This window comes from Trichoplusia ni, chromosome 7 (assembly GCF_003590095.1).
Source record: "Trichoplusia ni isolate ovarian cell line Hi5 chromosome 7, tn1, whole genome shotgun sequence".
Classification (NCBI taxonomy): Eukaryota; Metazoa; Arthropoda; class Insecta; order Lepidoptera; family Noctuidae; genus Trichoplusia; species Trichoplusia ni.
In genome coordinates this window covers 6,005,802-6,026,320 of record NC_039484.1, presented here as the reverse complement: position 1 = coordinate 6,026,320, position 20,519 = coordinate 6,005,802, and the positions used below count along the sequence as shown (strand labels likewise).

The window sequence follows — 20,519 nt, the reverse complement described above, 5'->3', positions numbered from 1 at the left end:
TTCTTCATTTATTGTTGGTTCATTACCTTTCAGATCTTTTATAAAAAGTTGACAAGCGTATATTCAAATTAAACATTAAATAGTAAAAAAACCTCTCACAATTTGTGTTAACATCCAACGTCAGTCGTTATTTAATTCATGAATCAAAAATATTTTGTACCGAATTCAAAACAACAAATAAATCAAGCATCATTCAACGAACATTTACAAATAAGTATTTAACCCTAAATACCTCACTTGTTGCTACATAATCCAAAAATACTTCAATCTAAAGCGTGGTGTGAATCTATTCATTAAAGGCAAAGAGCCACCGGAGCTGTCGGCCGGCTATTAGTCCACCATCAATCTTCGGACTACAATGATCCTCTAACTAAGAACCGACGACACGAAATCAGTCAGGAACACACAGCATCCATCTAGGGTCACAAGTTCGGTTACCTTTCACTTCACATTAATCTACGATGGTTAAAGTGTGCGTGTGTAATCCGTGTGAATTTGACTTGAACGTGAGAATGTTTGTTGATTCAATTTTTGTGATGGTGTGGTAACAGGAAAAATAAAGATAAAAAATAATGGTTAGCGAAATAAACTCGATTATAGAAGCCACTTTTACTAAGTCCAATAGGATTATAAATATTGCACTATATGTATGTATATGTATATTTCTGTTGTATCTTTCGTATGGAGTTTTACTCAAGAGTCTGTGTTTTAGAGTAAAACAAATTTAGTAGTTGACCAAATAATTATAATTGGCGTACCTCTGAACTTTTCAACTGTCTACCATCATGCAAATCGTCTTAAAAATATTTTCTGTCCTTTACATTGCACATAACCAATCACTGCCATCATGATACGCGATCAAAAGCAAACAATCCTGTTTGGCGATTGACCTAACAAACTGATTATACAATAGATCATCATTAAGGCTATCTATTCACTGTGCGACTAATATTACGCCGATTATTGCGACACACTTCACTTGTTTGAACAAACCCTCCACTAAGCTGTTAGTACTATTGTGCAACATTCATGTGTCCAGATTAAATCTGAACAAAATAAATTCTACGTAAGTTTTGACCATAAAAGTATTTAACAGTTACAATGTCTGGAATACAAGAATTTATACAACTTGAAAACAATAGTCAACATGTTACATTACAAATAATTGCTTTGGAATCCGGTAGCTCATACCGACTATTATTTTTAATTCAAAACAAATTACGCCATAAGGGAAAACTTTTATATTGTTTTATTTTAAATATATTTTCTACTAGCTTTTCGCCCGCGGCTTCGCTCGCATTGAGGTCGGTAATATCGCGTTTCCAAGAGAACTCTACAAAAGTCCGGAATAAAAACTATCCTATGTTCTTTCTCAAGGTCAACTCCATCTCTGTACCAAATTTCATTAAAATCAGTTCAGTGGTTTAGACGTGAATCCGTAACAGACAGACAGACAGACAGACAGAGTTACTGTCGCATTTATAATATTAGTAGGGATTTGACTATCTTTATTTAATAAATAAGTCCCCGTCCCATAAAATGAGTTTAATAAATGTTCCGTATTCAAAATTCTTAATCAAAATATTTGACGTCACAAGTCGTTACTGAATAGTCCGCATTCCCAGCAACGGTAAAGCTCTCAACACCATTATTCATTAGTCTTCTTCATCAGTCATACATTCACTGTTTATTGACTTAAAGTTCACTAAGCTAGTACTTTCACTTGGCTCTTAATGAACAGAGTTTGGAGATACTTAAGCAACGTAGGCTTTATTAAATATTTAAATGGTTATGAATGTGATTTTACAGAGACTTACTGTAGAACTTATAAGAGTTTTTGTTGTTTAGTATTCAGGTAAGACTTAGCACCATTCATCACACATTATTACAAAACTTAATCATTTAGATATAATCTCTCATACAATTTTTAATCAGCTAATGAGATTTGTATGTTAAGATTTTTTTTTAATACTGTCGGCTGTTCCTGTGCCCCGTACCATGTAATATTTTTTTAAGCGACTCCTTTAAGGAATTTAATCCATGTCTCGCGGGGGTTTCACTAACATTCAAGTCACATGCACAAAAACACCCCGTAGCAGGATAATGACGACTCAACGTTTAAAAAAAATAATTCCTTCTTCTATTAAACAATTTTGGTAAAACCCACTTCAGTAAATCCTTAACTATGCTTATTTTATCAGTATTGGAATTACCTACTCTAAATTCCACAGTTATCTTAGTCGTACAGTCAAACAGCCTAGTGTTATACAGACAGCAAGAGACAAGTCACGTGACACAAGCTTCTGTATTCACAAATGCTTTGATCGTCGGGAGTTTCGCCTGTTGTTTATTTGTCCAAACTGGTGTGGACAACAAAAGGTACTTCGGAGCGAATATGAGCATGTTAACTCCCACTGTGACCATTTGCTTCGGAAGCAGAGATTAACTTAGGAAGATCGCGTAGTCTTTACTTTATTGATTAGTGGGTGCTTGTCATTGCAGAGATATGGAAATGATTCAAATATTTAGCGCATGGTGCACTTTCGTTGGTTAATGTGCAAACACAGTAATTGAAAGATTTTTTCTTTAATCTTTTATTTTTTTTATGTAATAAAAAAATAAAACCAAAAGATTACTAGACTTAAAAAAAATATTTGATACGATGGAACTTTAAGGATTTGTTTCATGACAATGTTCTGAATAGATGAGTTAACGAACTAAATCAACAATAGCAGAAACAACTGATACCTTCTAAGTATCAAAACTCATTACTCATTTTTGACGTATACATTTATAAAAATCGAAATCGAGACACACAGTGGCTACATCGATACATCGATACAATGTATCGATTGAGTGTATAATCGTTGCCGCATGAATATTTATTGTTAATTTGTAAGCTCGATGCCCCGATAGTCCCAAGGCGCACTGAAAGCAATATTTTATAATTTCGACATTATTATATCAGTGTTTAATGGTCCCCGGTTAACCGTTCGAGTTATGTTCGACTTTCAAATTCACATTAATGGTCACGAATTGACTTTGCATCGGTATTCACTATACATTTATAAGTTTATTTATGAGTCTCGTGATTCGGGCGTGGAATCGCTACTATATTTGTGTTAATTAAGTTCGTTTTGTTGCGACACAAATTTAAATAGTTTTCTTTTTGTGTATCCGAGATTTTATCTCGGTTTTGTCTGCATGTTATTAGGTTTAAGCTTTGGGCGCTAAGACCGTAACGATCAATACGGGCCTGACTGTCCCAAGAAATGAGAGACAATCGTATAGTTTGGCTAAAGGGAGTTGATTTCATTGACATTTAATCATCAACACATTTCCCCCCTAAAAAGAAATGTCGAAACAAACTTAGGGGTCGTTGTCTAAAAAACAAGCTAGCATTTTGTCTAATTAAGCTCATTATATGTTATCATTCTAGTTTGCACAAGCTTTACGATTATTTCAAAACATTCCCTTCAAATTAAGGACATAGGTATTGAATATTAAATACAATTTACGATGGAGTAGAGTCACTGAGACAGACTTGCGCGTGAGGAAACTGCAAACATGAATAGGACCTTATTGTTACTAATGCCATAAATAACTAAGTAAACGCACAAATTTTGCGTTCATTTTGTAAATCCATTGCTTTCAAACTGTTCGAAACTTTGCTTTATGTGTCAAATTGATAAATGTCCGTTTATAAGATTGCATTGTAAACAAACAATAAAAACGACATCGCGTGGGTGCTTCATAAACAACTTTAATCACAATCCTTCGTTAATAGAATAAGACAGGCAGTGCGTGGGTAGAATCGTTTTCGATTTGACTCGATTGTCGAACATCGATATATCGGTACCAATTGATTAGGGCCGAGATCAAAGATGTGCTTCCGCATGACGGCAACTGATCGTATTCCTACGATTAACGAGTAGGCTCTCGGATGTGAAGCACCTTACATACGCACAACATCTACGTACGTAGCGTACGTACCGAGCACCATGTTTGAACTTTATAATCTTGTATGCAACCAGGCTGGTGAAACTAGCTCTAACTTTACATAATGTGTTTAACTGTTTGTTTGTCTATTCTAATTCGGCTAGAACTAAAACAACGCTAAGAGGATTTTCAAGGCACACAAAATATCAGAAAACACAATCATTTTCAAACGCAAATGGGAATTTAGTTTTGCGAGACCACTGGTGTTTGGTGCATTGTAAATCTTGGTCTATTAATTATAAGTCTCAGTGCTAAACGCAAATGTTCTTGTTTAAAATTCAATCCAGCGCACATCGATGGCTACGTTGGCTTGCGTGTCACTATCTTCGCTGTTGGTACCTCTAAATATCGGAAAGAATTCCTTGGAGCCATTCCGACTCTTGCAAAGATATCACGGCGCGAGCATCTCGAGAGCCTCACTTAAACCGGTTGTAAACTCGTATCTATATGTCACAGTCGTACTCACTGATCTGACTAACTACAATACGTTCGTTAATGTTACAAATAACAATAGACTTCTGCCAAAACAAAGATTTAAAATCAATTTAAAACAGACGAAAATCGATCGTCACTCTATTGGCTATATACGGGCAGATGTACTCGTTTGTAATTTTAGGTTTGACTTACTAGTATGTAAATCGTACCACAATAAAGGCAAACCAAAATACAATGTTGACAAGAGATTTCCATCACACACGTGTATCCGCAAACGTCGGCTTTGTGGCAATTTACCAAACGCTCGTATTTACAATTTGATAGCAACAATACAAGCTTTGAGCGGACGGTACTACCAATTAAATATCTTAGTTTTATTTATGTGCACCGTGTTAAGTAACCGTGTTTGCTTTTATACGCTTTTCGTTCGCGATAACTTCTGCTAGTTTATTCTATTTAGACAGGGGATAATAATCTCCTTTATAAAAGCTACCGTCTATACGAAAGTGCGGTTAAACAAACAATCAATTAATTTACATTAATTACTCAAAGAAATTCCCAGCCATGAATAAAAATAGTTGATTATATTTATAATATTGAAAGACAAAATAAAAATCTCTTGCGATATTCTGACAGTTTCACATTAAAAGACTTTCTTAAACTTATCTTGATTCAATGCACACATCCTTTGTTAATTCTGTATCGTTATCTTGATCTTGTGTTTTACACCGTGTGATAATCAAACACCAAGGCTAACAAGTTTACTTACAACTTGTAATTGAACTGCACCATACAATAGCGTAGATTTGTATCTCGCTGGGTTAATTGATAGAGTATTAGTTGGTATTTGTTTTGGCTTCCCGAACACGAGACATAACAGTAATGGGTTAAGTGGCGCAAAACACTTATCATCGTCATCACACCGTGACCCAATAGTTTTAATGAAAGCCAACCGGGGACCAGTAAATCGATTAGTTCCATCTAATCCGATAGCATCGATAGGTAGTTAGGTATCATTGTCCGCGGCACGGCCCGTTACCGGTAGTCCAGAGATTAATGATACGAGCCTCATTGTTTGAAATGTTAGAAAAATCATCTATTAAATCTACGCCGTCCATCAATGACATAGCTCGCCTCGAGATGAGTGGGTATTGTTTGATTATATTTCGATGACGTGTATTTTTAAGTTCTTTGACAGGGAACTTATGAACCTCGCGAATTATGACAACAATATTTTTTTTTTAATGTCTTTTAATTTTCGAAAGATTTTTGGATGTGATAAGAAATCATTATTCATTGTCAAGTTTTGGTCAGCAATTGATGTGAAAACATTTATTATGCAGGACAAATGTTCAATTTGAAATATCACGGCAATGCGTCAAACCCATACTTGTCTAGACCTAACGTAAGTTTTCCAAACACATTAAAACAAAAAGCTCATAAGACAAAGTTTAGAACAGCCCTGCAAGCCACCAGTGGTATAGCTCCGGTCCCCGAGTCACTTTGACGATAGAGCAAAACATTTTTCGATCAAACTTCGAAATTAATTTTGAAGTTTCCGTCTGACCGACGTTCAGCTAGATCCAAGAGCCAGTCCCAACTGTCGTCCCGTCTGCAACTTATAATTTTATAGCCGAGTGCTACGAAAATACAAGGACTAACTTTTAGTGCGACAAAACTTACATTTTATCTGCAGCAATAGTGACATGGGCAATTAAATAATGTTCCAAATTGTGTGAAATGACAATGCGGTAATTGTAGTTCGGCTTTATCTTTATGTTAATACTTTTCGTCGGATAGATAGATGTGGATTATGTAAGTTATTTCCTGTTAGATAACAGTCCAAGTCAAGATCACTGACTTAGCTTTATGTTCTGATATGGAATTTTTATACTTTATCAGATGCTAGCCGCTTGGACTATATGTACTATGAGAAAATATAACATCTTCGGAAACAGTTTAAAACGAATTCCGTTAGAAAAAAGCTTAATGTGATTTCATGCGTGGTTTATGAAATCTTAACTGTTTAATAGTACGTAAAGGAATTTTAAGACTAAATTACGCAACCCACTTCAGGCTAGAAATAAATACTACAATATAAAAAACCATTACCTATCCATACATGTTCACAACTAGGTATTACGTAATAAAGAAAGTCGTATACTTACTTATGTATTTTTTAATATTCTGAATTCAATGTTTCAGGGGCAATGTTTGCAATTCAAATTCGCCGCTCGGGAGACGCGTGTCTCCAATATTGACCGAGCGGATAGAATCGTAACTATGAATACATTGCACTTACTTTCCATACGTACCTACTCGATAAACTATTTAAAACTAACTATTGGATGTTTGAACTAACAGAATCCAATTTACACAAAGATTACTCGAAAATCTAGATTCTTGTTTGTTTTGTACTTCATATAACAGCAGTTGTTAGAGCGAGATGGCAGACAGTGCGTCGTATAGCACTGTCTCTTTTCCACCACAGCACAAAATTTTAACTTATTCAAGCATCACTGGTTTTTAAGAAAATATCAATGAAGTTGTTTATAGAGAAATCTTTCTACATAATATTTTATTCCTGTAAAGTCATGTCAGCTATTAATGTTGGTCCAGTAGTTTTAAATGACTATTCCGACGTGGATCGCAAAAAATAGATTTACATCATAAATAGTACCACTGCAGAGATTACTCAGAACTTTTATGCATCAATCTTTACAGATAAACATCTAGAATATTCTATAACGTATCCAAGCTAATGGCGGGGATATTTATAATTTCTTTTAAATTGCAGTTTCTCGCTAAGGTTTATTATAAGTACGGAAATCCTAGTTAATTAAAAAAAAACAGAAGATGTCAAATTGGTAATTCAATGGTATTATGCCAGCATCTATCCTATTTGAAGAAAATAAAAAACATTGTTTTACGTTCTAAATTCAAGTCACCAGCAGTAACAAAAAAAACAAAACACACAATAGACAAAAAAGTTTAGAATACATTTTCTTTTTTTAATAATTTGAATAGGGCGTTCATTAGCATTCATAGGTTCTGCACTCTGTAGCAGACAGCCCGGAAATACTTTTCGGATGTCCGCCGGCAATGCATCTCGCTTTTCTAGTAATAGATCGTATTTTACTGATACCACGTTATACATTGCTGCTTTGATAAGCGGCATTAGTTATTGCTTGGCTTTGAGCGGGATATGAAGATCTTAGTTGGCGATACGATTGATTTTGTTTGGATTATTATGGTCTGTGCTTTTAGATTTATTTGCTTTGTTTTTCTGTACCTGATAGACAATAGTTTGATTTACAATGCATTGAGCTTTTTTATTTGATTCTAGAAATAAAAATGATAGAACACTGTCAGCAAACAGATTTTTAAGACCCAAAGAAACTAAAATCATTGAAAATAACTACGTCAATAAAATCATAACCAACATTAAATTTTACCGACTTCAAACAATTTCACACACCAATTAATTCCTCTTTAATTGATACCATTCAAATAAAGTACCGTACTTCCTAAGACCAGTTGACACAAACCATCAAACCAAAAATATCAACACCGATACGATCTCTAAACAAAGATTAAACACTCAAAATAAACTGTACTTTGTCACAAAATTAATGATAAGCTAATACAGAACACCTCGGAGTCAAAGCAATTACAAGGTAACTAATTAATGGTAAATTCCTTACTAAATTAAATTGACGATAGGAAATTGTCGGAGCTCGATAAAACCCGTTTATTTTCCACTGGCAATAAATTTCATAATATCCGCCTCTGGTTACCGTGGACCCCATCCGGTAGCTTCACTTAGCTCGACTTAATAATTTAAAAGCCGTTAATACGAGAATCAGAGGTTTCGACTTTTAAAATGGACTTTTTAGAAGCTTTACTGGGGTAAATTTGCTTATCTTTATTATAGTACAAGTATATTATTATCTTTTTAATCCAAACTGAAATAGTACACCTAAACTTTTTTTTAAACGGATTTTCTAGCTGGAATCTTTCATGGTGCGTTATTTCAATTACCATCTCATTTCGCAATGTACAAGATGTAATAAAGACCGCACATACGTTTTAAAGTACCTACGTTCTATAAATACTTTTATATTTTAATCCTCTCTCAAAACTCCATTCTATATTTAATTTTAAAATAATCTCGCGATTCAACAGATACTCACTCTTCACCTGATTGGTGGGCTGAGATGAAACAATTCAATTTGACTCGCGTTCTTAATTTAATTTAAAAGTTTCGCGAATAGCGTTGTTAATGTTCTAAATTTAATTTTGTGAAATTAATTCTTCTCGTGCTGTTGTCAGAAATTACATACTTACTTTACAATCAAATATCTTTGTCTTCTACACTTTGGCATCTTTGGTTAGAAATTCGAATACTTCTTGAGATACCTATTTAAATTAATTTATATTTTACAGGCTTTTAACAAGCGTCACATTGACATTGCTTTAACCAACAAAGTTTATTTTAACTTGTGCGTGTCGTTAACCTTTTCAGTGCTTAGTGTATTTACCAAAGATTTCCAGATTTTGAAACGAAAAATGTTAAAGTACTGATAAAAAAGATTTCAAGTCATTTATCAAGGGTTTATTTTAGAAAGATATTATACAAAAAAAAGTAAAACATGTCTATTCAGGGCTCAGCTCTCTTTACAAACGTAATAAGTGTCATCACGCTATAATGTATGCCCATTGAATATGAAAACTGGTATAATATGTAGATTTTTCTAATTCTCCATCTTTCCGCCGAAACGGGAGATGAAAACGTATTTTATTTTAACGCCATCATAAATCTTCTCGTACGTGTTATAAAATGAATGAATAACATTCAGAATGTTTTGCCTATCGCCACCTCCTAATATGATTGCAGTTCTGACGTAGAGCGGTGTCTTGGTGTTTGGCTGAAAAAATAGTAATAATTAGTCTGTCAGCTAAAGTTCCAAGGGGTATTAGATACATACGTTTTATTTTAACAAATTCAAAGAGGTTATGTCTTTTGCCGGTAAAGGTGTACTGGCTAGTGACGTCACACGATATTTTCGCTTTATAATCTTTTTTCATTAACGCAATTAGATATTTTTATTTATTACTTGAAGAAATATATGTCTCATCAAAATAAATTCAACATTAATTTACCTACACCCAACTATTAAAAAATGTCTAAGCTATATTACCAAGCCTTAGCCGTATTATACTAAACCTTATTACATCGAAACTATATGCTTTAATTAGTATCTAGAAACGAAATTACACGCGGCATTTAACCTGAGTGCTTTATATTTCGTTCGCCATTTTGTTATTTAATTATTAATGGAATAACATTAATTCGTGAGAAGTAATTAAGGCTTAGACATAAAACTTTACATCAAATGTTAATTGAGGTCCAAGATTCATCATTTCGTTGTTCTTAAGCTCATATAAATTTATGTAACTTTTTTCACAAGATACGATGACTATGAAATTATAAGGTACAAAGGTCCCTCAAATTGGAGACACATCTAAAGTCCACATACGAAGGTGAATTGAAAATAATCCAAGTAGAAAATTAATCCTTGATTACGTCCCACTCCTGCTCAGATTTGAGGGGCGAATCAAAGATGCGAGACGAATGGATGGGACTTAGCTTTAGTTGAGTATTATTTAATTACTCTCCGATTTGATAGTTGGATATATATTATCGTCTTCTTTTTATATGTTTGATGCAAAACCTGTAGTCTAACGGAGTCTCAAATGCCTTGCATTTTTTTTAGTTCTGCTGTTATTTTCAGCGAGTGATATTTGTAAATTAGTTAAATGTGTACAATTATTCAAAAGACGTTACTACCTTAGAATTATGCTTTCACTGATGTATGTAATTTAGCATGGATATGATAAACTTAAATATTTGTAGAAAATAAGTGAATTTTAAAATGACACAAGTTAATAAGATGATTCTTAAAAGACAAAGAAAAGAAAATCGTATAATCGGCAATATAAGCAATTTTAAAATACGAGAAATTGATAAAAAGTACAGAACCCACTTATTATAAGCCCATATTTTGGCTTATCTAACAGAAACCGTTTATTCACTTCATTTTATCAATGTCATTCGGTTTTATATGGAAGTGAAAGGTTCAGTGACCGACAAAGCATTTCCTACCTTTTTGGAATTGGCTTTAAGCACCGTCTCACATTTTTAAGGATCAAGGACTTTTACTCACGCTACACAGACCCTAATAACTCACACCTCTGACCATACCGTAAAATCCCTTTGAGCTGAAAAGAAAATATTAATATTGAACTTTGTACATAGGACGACCATGTCGTCTTCATCAGATATTCAGCCAAAAAAAAAAACAGTTCTATCACGTCTAGTCATTGTTTGTTTTCTTAATTATTTTTGTCTTGGTTTTTAATTAAATACAGAATAAAGTAATACTAAGACCCTGGCTATAAATGGAGAGGGGAATCCAAGGCGCGAAGCTAGTTCACAACATTCTCTTGGTATTCTTGTATCGTATCATAAATCAATATTTATTTAGTGTTAACAGCCAATATCACACAAAGACTTAGGTACTAAGTACAAACACTTAATAATAAATCAATATTTATGTTCTATCGAAGTGGTTCTCAGAAAATCATGCCTAGCATATAATAATGGAGTTATAGTAAGAACCCAAACAAACAGATAGATCAAAAAAAATCAGAAAATATGCTTAAAAATTTGAATTCGGTACCATGTACCGTCTATATTTTTGCATTAATAATAGGAGTTTCTGGTAATGATTAGAGACTCTAAAGCCAGGTAAATCAAAATCGGTCTAATCATTCAAAAGTTATGATGATATAAATTCACATACATACATGATTCCTGAAAACGTTACTTCTTTTTGACAGTCGCATAAATAACGGTTGTAGAAACCACTTCCATTAATTTTATATCACTAACCTCTAAAGCCCAGTACCTGCATATATTTAAGGAAATCGAAATATTTCATCTCCTACCCTACTTCATCCTATCAGAGATTTACTTTAAAATTTTCAAACATGATCCTTCGAGGAATATTTTATGTGCCTACTATTTATAGCGATGTAGATTTTTAATTAAAAACCTCATTATTCTGCGGCTTACCTACCATACGTGTTTACGTTTGCTATTAATTATGTAGATATTGTATGGTCTCATGGAGAATTACAAGGTGCATGAATGACCCTTGGCCTCAATTAAGTGTTCTTACTATTGATTCGAAAGGGTTTTTTTTTATTTCTTTGAAGAATATCATGCAGGTATCAAAACAACTGAATTTGGTACGAAGTAATGATTTTAAGCGTGAGAATTTATTTCAGCAGCTCACGCAAAATATAAATTATTTAGACATTGCACAAATCAGATGTTCAAAAATGTAACGCTAAAGCGAAATGTTCGACTCTTACTCAAATAATTTATTTACTCCTAAATACAGAACAATAGAAAGTCAAGTACTTTAAGAAAGGCCCTTCTAAATAAGCTTCTTTCAATTTGTATGATTAAACACAGCATAAAGAGTATTTAAACTTTACAATTTAGATTTTTATTCTTCTAAAAAATAAAAGGGCAAACGGTTGCTAACCAATGAAGTGATAGTAAGCTCAATGCGATGAGTTTAAAAATATTTTCTCTTATCAGTTTAGTGTTGCGTCGCTGCCGCACTTGGAACAATAGTTAAGCGAAAAGCAAATACTTTAGCATCCAAATTTCGACATCGGAACGTAATATCAATAGGATCGCGTGGCAATTTATATTTTCGTTGAGAGATCCCCTCACTAAAAGATCAATTTCGCGCTTGGACAAGTTTAATGTAAACTTAAGTGCCTAGGGGAGATACCGCCAAATGAAAGCCGGCCCGGTTGCGTTAACAAATGTCTCTATGTTATTGAATTTTTCGCCTTGGATCAGGGGAATTCTGATCGTAAATTACTTGGTGCATTTAGAACTGTTTGCTCACGTGTAATGACCGAAAATAGAAGGCAAACACCAGGGTTATTGTTGCAATGGGTGTTCACAACAAGGGTGGACACAAAATGGTGTTGTGGACCAACCGTACGTAGTGAGATAAATTATCTTACGTCTCAGAGAGCATAAAGCTTTGTTTTCTTACACAGAACAAAAATGGAACCGCAAAAATTAAGCGTTCCCTTGAGAAATCACCGCGGGAATCTGAATTTATTTTGACAACATTTTATTTGGGATCCTATTTTAGTATTCAAATAACATAATATTACATTGTAAAAATATTATTAAATGTATCGTAGTAAGAAAACATTATATAGAAGATAATGTAAGTCGTAAACATAGTACTTAATCCTATATCGGTTTACGACATTTTAGTATTCGCATCAAATGCTACAAATCAGAACATTATTTGGAAGTTGTGCAGCGGAATACGACGTCACCTAAAATTTCGAACAAAATTTAGCATAAAAATGTCTGTAAATCACAAATTGTCGTATTTCCAGACATGGCGTTTTGCAAGGAGATGCCTACGCTCGTAAACTCCCACTTGTCTGCAGACGATGAAACGGAAAACTTTGATCGAAAACCGCACGTAGCAAGAAACGTTGTAGCAAGAGAAAATGTTCTCGCTAGGGGAACTTTCATGGATTTTATCGAATATGCTGCAACCAGCACGCTCTAAGCCAAACAAGTTCGGAACACTTGGCGTGTTTGATCTCAGATACTCGTGAGATGGATTCTGATTGATTTTATCCAGTCATGTTTGTGTTGAGAAAAAGTTGAGAGCGTCATTGAGATATCCCGGCGATGTTCGCGAACTACGTAACGATGTGTCCACAACTCCAGCCGTCAGCGACACGTCTAACAACTTATTATGTAGAGCAAACACTCTGTATGTCTAACACGTATGCTCTACATTTGTATATCCAACCCCTTTGTTCGGACCCTAGGTAATCTAACAGGGGAATAGTAGGAAACTTGCAAAACATAACTAAAACTTCGTGAAGTTGTGAATTCGGTCTGAAGTCTTTATACTTTTTTATGAACTCTATCAAAATTGCTCAACTGGATTTTATGGCAGCATATATTGATAAGAATTTTATTATGTCACGTATGGACTTATCAATCACGCTTATTGGAACTTGGTCATTTCGATTTATCGGTGATTTATTATTAATGGAACCGTTGTTATCCATATATATATATCAACGGTTCAAGAATCGAACAACAATATCATGCCAAAAACACTTAAAACTGATAAACGCGTCAATAGCAATTGATATGCATAGGGATTATTAAAATGAGGTGATAAAATAAAATACTTTAATTAATTTATGTCAATGAATGTTTGCCCAATAAGTAATTGGACAAGCAGCAATTAAGATAAAACTAATTAATGGCAAAAACGTCAAACCGTAAACGAGTAGCAACATTTATCCATGGACAAATAACCCAAACAGCAGGTGTAGACCTTAATAGAAAGCCATTTGTTTACCGTCGGCAAACTTCACCTCGTAACCCTAAAATCTAATTGGATTTAATTCCATTAGCAAAGGTCCAAATGGGACCTCTTAATTGTGCTGACCGATGCCGTTTTATTATACAGCTCTGGTCCTACATTGAACGTGTGTCATTTCATTATGGAAAACATTCCCAAATATTCGACTTTTGCTGGGTACAATCGGGTTATTAGGTAGCATAATAATATGTAAGCAGGTACTTCACATATGGAACGTATTAATGTTTTTATTATATTCATTTGTTTTGGTACGTGTTAAACAATGTCGTTGTGTTGAATGATAAACATAACACATGCATATGGACACAGATAAGATTGAAGAAGAAACACTGATTATCTTATTCTAAACTACAATGGGATTCTTCTTAATCAAAATACTCGTAGTTTGATAAAAGATATCTGTCAACAATGTAACGACTGATATAACATCGGTGATATGTTCAAACAATCGGTCAAGAACAGTAGAGATTTCGACTACACAAAGGCTGAGACAATATTTGATTGCACTTTTTATTAAGCACGGACAGGCGAGTGGTTGACGGTTACCACGCACTGTGCGTGACGTGGCGTGGATTCGATCTCTGAGAATTGAGAACAAGTGTTTGTGTGATACACGAATGACTTGGGTTTGGGTGTTTTTATTCTAAAAGCTTAAATGTTTGTGAAACCCCATGCGACACAAATATTAAATTACTGAGTGCGCTTTATAAAAAATGTAAAATGTAATAGTAAATTTCGTAATTGTACTAAATCTTCTTACTTTGGAAGCAAAAGTTTTAAAGTGTCTATGTACTCCTTTTTTTTGTCGCTGGGAAAAAATGTTGTTACGCATCCCTTCCCGCCGGGTGGCGAAAGAGGGTTATGTGGGACTCCCCGGTGAACGGCGTTCCCGGTATACCCACTAAAAAGACCACTCCGACCTCGCCTGAGTGGAGAGGGCCTGGGAGTCTATGTCGTCCAGTCCCCCACCGGCGACTGCCTGCCAATCCCCTCACGCTCCCCCCCAGAGGGGAGGGAGGTCTAGGTTCTCCTACAATAAGTTTCTGCATGCGTTTACAGGTGTAATATAATTGTGCCCATAAGGATGGACTAGGCTTAAACCTTTATTAACAAAAAACAGATATTCTCTATTAACTGTGAGTGAAAAGGAAGCAATAGTGTTAGTTCAGCTTTAGTGAGCGAGCTAGGAAACACTCCAAGAAAAGCTTGTATCAAAGCTACTTTTTAAATGTTCCATAAAAAAGGTAAAATAGTCCTAGTTTTCTTTCTATACGCAAATTATTTTCAGAAAACCGTATGTAACTGAAACACCAACAAATAAGCCACACTTTTTTGTTGACCTATTCTGGCCAATTTTCCTCAATCATCCCCTTGTTAATAATCAGCTTATTATAATAATGCAAGATGCTGCAAAAGCTGAAAGATAACGTTTAATCAAAATACTCTGATAAGTCACAATCACACAATAATCAATCAGGCATTCTTTATTTACCTTCACATCCTTTTTAACTTTTAAACGGCTTATATAAATATTGGTAATTAATACGAACGTCCAGAGAGGATGCTCAATAAAAGTGACAACTACACCTTTCGAGTGCACAAGATTGTGATCAATTTTTTTTTTTTGCAAATCTCTATTTCAAAATGGTGCAAAAACTTTTTAACTTTGAAAGCAAGAGCTTTAAAGTGTCCTTGTTCTTATACAATGTGTTTCTTCACGTGCTTATGGGTATAGTTGTGGGCATACCTATAGCCTACGCGTTCTCATTTGTTAGAAATAATCAGGCATTCTTTATTTATCTTCATATTCTGTTGTTGGTTCCTGGGGTAAGTTAAAGCGGAAATCAAACCTCTTTTATGAGTATTTAAGTTTACAAACAGAAAATAGTTACGAAAAAACGATTACCCAAATTGAAATTTTTGTGCACTGGCCAGAAAATAATAACAACGGTTACCGGCTTGACCAACACTTCTAGAGTTGCAAATCGCAATTAAAGAGAAGTTTTTTCAAGATTCCATCATCAAGCTCATGAGGTAAAACCCGGTGAATTCAGAGGGATGGTCCGAAAGGGTTAACGAGGCCAAGGTACACAAAAGGCAAAGGATGAAACATGGGTGGGTTTCAGTCAGTAGTATTCGGACACTCCCTTCCGCTCAACCCAAAGCTGAATGAGTCATTTCATGATTTCCCATCCGAAAATCAAAAACAAAGACAAAGTATTGAACAAGTTTTTTTGCTCTTGCCTTTTATTTTTCTTTTAATGTTAAGGTTAATTAGTACAACAATACTGAAAAACGTGTCTTCTCTCTAGTAAAATGACTAATAGCATTTCATGCACTATGCAGTTCCATTCATTTTCATCCAAATGCACTTTTTGGAGTTATTTTGCCGACCAGTGAATTTTGATCAAGACATTTTTTAGTGTTTCATTAGAAATCTGAAATCTTGTACCGTATAACCTAAGACCTTACCCGAAATCAAAAACATCATCAGTAACACTTTCAGACTAAAAAACAGTTGTTACTTCATTTATTTCAGTTCCAACTACTGATGGGGCAATCGTTCCTTGGTCTAGCCCCATACAACTCCTGGTCTATAGAACTTAATACAGTGGAGAAGCGACGAGGTCACTGGATCTTGGCTTTACTTGGTTCAATATTAATAATGGCCGGCAGTTTCTATGCCATGGTCTTTAAAACCCTAAACTTCAATACTATGCATGGAAAATATGGTGTGTATATTTTTCTCATTGTGTTTATTATTCATTAATTTGAACAGACATCAACTACACGATAGTAACCTCAAAAGATTAAAATAATAAAATGTGTTCTATATTTTTGGGAAACCTGTCTGACGGACTAAATACTATTCCAAAAACTCTGTTAAAAAGTATTTTTAGGATTGTTTTTTTGTCATTTATTCAAAATATCAAGGCGATATGATTGTTTCCTTCAAATTTTATGATTTTGATTTCAGGTCTCGTCGCTCTTGTATTCACAGTGGTGAATCTCGTCACTGGCGTCGCCGCTCTATACACTGTTCCATTAAAAAAGATTTGTATTCCCCCCTCTCTCTCCAAGATCACTCACCTCGTCTTTGGTGTGGTTGCTTTCGTCACATCCGCTATCAGTCTCTGCTACAGCTATGACAAGAACGCCTTCAAGAACTGGATCGGCGCAGACGCAGCATTAGGCTGTATTATTTTGACTGGAATCTTTACTGGATTATTATGTATCAATCCTTTGTACACGACGTACAAGAGATTTGTAACTGCTTTTAAGTAAATAATGTGTAAGTAGGCAATAAGACTGTATGCTTAATGATGTGGAAATCTAACAAAAGGAATAAAGTTAATCGCACTATCAGTAATAATATAAATTACCGCTTCATATTCAAACTACTTGGATGAACTTATGAAATTTAGAATGGAATCAGCTGAGTCCTAGAGTGACAAATAGGCTACTTTTTTCCCAACTGCAAAAGGAGGAATGTGTTTGCAGCTATAAGCGACATAAAAGAGAGTGAGGTTGCGGATAAAACACATATTTTTTCAGAAATTAAGTCGTTTGAGACCTAGACAGATTCCGTCAGTATTTTTTTTCCTTGTATCGCAGAGCGTTTCACAACAATGGTTAGAATAAAAGCGTTTTGAATTGTCATAATTTAATTTTGGGATATTATTTGATATTTTACGACATTGAGTTTAGGTTAAGTATTTATTAGTAAATTTTATTACGTAAAACTTGTATTTTGTTATTTTAATGGTTACAAACATACCTTGAGTGTGAAATAAAATAGTAACATTTCTAATTGAAGACTATTTCTTGGCTTGAAAAAAATCTTTTACATCTCTTTACTATTAGCCATTTTTACCATTACTGAGCTATTATTTGAATTTCGGCAACTGATATATTTATTTTAACCATATAGCTATCATAGTTACCTAGTGATAGACGGATAAATTGCCTTATTACTACGATTCAGTATATCTCTTGTTAATCTTTGTTTACGAACCCTTAAAACACTTTGTCATCGTGGCACAAGATTATATTCGAAAAAAAAATAATAGAAAATATTTGACTAGATAAAAAATGTTTTCGTATTTATAAGGCAAAAAGCTTCAGTTATCCTGTTTTTATCTGAATGGTCAGTTTATTTACAAAGCAGAATAAGATGAAAACAATATTGGATGGCATTGGGTTTTTTCATATTTTTTTTCCCGCCCAAGTTCTCAGATTCTCCAAGATCTCTGAATCTAGCGAGAAACATATTAAGATGCTTCGTTAAAAAATAAATAATGTGCCTCATTCGCAAACAAAATAAAAGCAAGGTTAAGCGGAGGTTTGTACGGTCAGTAATTTGATGATGGACGAGTTTTTTAGGCTGTATGGCGAGTTCGGTTTTAGTTATGAGTTACCTACATAGTTTTTAGAAAGTTAAAGTTTTGCATTTATCTACGCGCTAAGATCTGCTTAACTATCAACAGAAAAATCCGTGTATTAATGCATATTCGTGAATAATCCGCTAAATTATAAACACAAGATGCTGCAAAACTTTAAAGATTACGTTTAATCAGAATTCTGCGATAAGCGAATTCAGAAGGCTGATATAAATGGGCAATTAGTAATTAGATCGGTCAGAAAGACCGCTCAATTAAAGTGTCGACTACATATTTGTAGTGCACAAAGACTGTGATTAGAAGCTGTGAATTTTGTTTTGATTTTTAATAAATTCATTTTTCAAAATGGTGCAAAAACCTTTTAACTTTGAAAGCAAAAGCTTTAAAGTGTCTATGTACTCGTACAATGTGTTTCTTCATGTGCTAACGGGAGTTATTGTAGGCATACCTATAGCCTACGCCTTCTCCTTTGTCAAAGATAATCAGTCCTACTATATTTACCTTCATATCCTTTTATTGGTACCAGGGGTAAGTAACAGCAAAGAATTGACTTATTTTTGTAAGAGAACGTGACTTTCCAAGCATAAAACTTTTTTAGAATGCATGCATGTGTTTACAAAACACTTATGCGACTACTCAATAATACTCAAACCGAAATATTTGTACATTGATATTTGATTTTATTTTGATTGAACTGAATGATAGATAAAACGATTTTATTTGAATTTTGAAGATACAAACAAGCAACTGATTTGACATTTTTGGAACAAATAATATTCTGTAAAATGGTTTTTTTTATTGTTAAAATACTGCAGCTGGAAATTGTTGAAAGGGACTTCAGCCAAACGACAAGATAAACCAATAAATGTATGCACAAAAGTTGGCCTACGCTAAACCTTATTACTAAAGTACCTCATCCATAGTACGCTTGCGCTCAAAATTGATTGTTCTTTCATTTTCTTTCAGTACCAACTTTTGATGGGTGAATCGTTCCTTGGTCTTGCCCCGTACAACTCCTGGTCTACAGAACTTAATACAGTGGAGAAGCGACGAGCTCACTGGATCGTGGCTTTACTTAGCTCAATATTAGTTATCATCGGCAGCTTTTACGCCATGGTTTTTAAGACCATTAATTTCAATACCATGCATGGAAAATTCGGTGTGTATATTTTTTTTTTGTTTTATATTTGTTGAATTAACGTAATAGAACTTCAACGACAGAATCTCAAACGCGTCAAACATAGTCAAGTTGAGTTTTAGTTTGAAAAAAAAATAAAAACTTAATGAGCGCGCAGCGTAAAATTTCACTCTTATCATTTCTTTCATAACACGCCAAAAGAAGTATAACGTCAAACTCTTTTCTTTACAAAACAATTGAAGTAAGTTTACGATTAAGGTTTTATCGAATATCAACAATATCAAGGCAATATGATTGTTTTTATCAAAGTTATCAACTCTGATTTCAGGTCTCGTCGCTGTTGTATTTACAATAGTAAATCTCTTCACTGGCGTCGCCGCTCTGTACACTGTTCCATTGAAAAAGGTTTGGATTCCCCCCTCTCTCTCCAAGATCACTCACCTCGTCTTCGGTGTGGCCGCCTTCGTCACTGCCGGTGTCAGTCTCTGCTACAGCTATGACAAGAATGCCTTCAAGGTCTGGATCGGCGAAGAGGCAGCTTTAGCCTGTATTATTTTGACTGGAATCTTCACTGGATTGTTGTGTATCAACCCTATGTACACGACGTATAAGAGATGTGTGACTGCACTTAAGTAAATATTATTTATAATTAGGTAATTATAATTAGTCTTCAAGGTTGTATTTTAAATTATTTGGAAATCGAAAGAAAGGAGAAAGTTTCTCAATGTGCGTAAGTTACTTCTTTACCCACAAACGACTGGACCGAATTTGATGAAATTTTTTATGGCTTCAGTTGAGACCCTAAAGCTAACTGCGGAAGGAGGAATGTGTTTGCAGCTACGCTATGAAAAAACTAGTGTTGATACAAAATATCAGCATTTTTACATCCATTCCTTCAGTATACACTAGTTTATCTACAAAAACATCTTGCGCTGTCATCATTATTTATTTTGATTACTCCTTTGAATAGGTGTAACCTCACTGAGTTTAGTTTAAGTATTTATTATTAAAGTTTGTTTACAAAGGTGG

The 20,519-nt window shown here is 34.3% G+C and overlaps 2 protein-coding genes across 2 annotated transcripts in view; both read left to right on the top strand.

Annotated features, from left to right (window-relative positions):
• Nucleotides 1–17,435, top strand: part of LOC113496225 — a 149,670-nt gene extending 132,235 nt beyond the window's left edge. The window contains exons 2-3 of the mRNA XM_026875388.1: nt 16,492–16,684; nt 16,930–17,435. Of these exons, the coding sequence (XP_026731189.1) occupies nt 16,504–16,684; nt 16,930–17,237 (489 nt within the window). The 5' untranslated portion in view covers nt 16,492–16,503 and the 3' untranslated portion in view covers nt 17,238–17,435. The remainder of the gene's footprint in view (nt 1–16,491; nt 16,685–16,929) is intronic.
• A 1,151-nt stretch (nt 17,436–18,586) lies between these two features.
• Nucleotides 18,587–20,519, top strand: LOC113496140. Its single transcript, XM_026875265.1, has 3 exons — nt 18,587–18,880; nt 19,319–19,511; nt 19,819–20,519. The coding sequence occupies exons 1-3, from the start codon at nt 18,698–18,700 to the stop codon at nt 20,124–20,126; spliced, it is 684 nt and encodes a 227-aa protein (XP_026731066.1). The 5' UTR covers nt 18,587–18,697; the 3' UTR covers nt 20,127–20,519.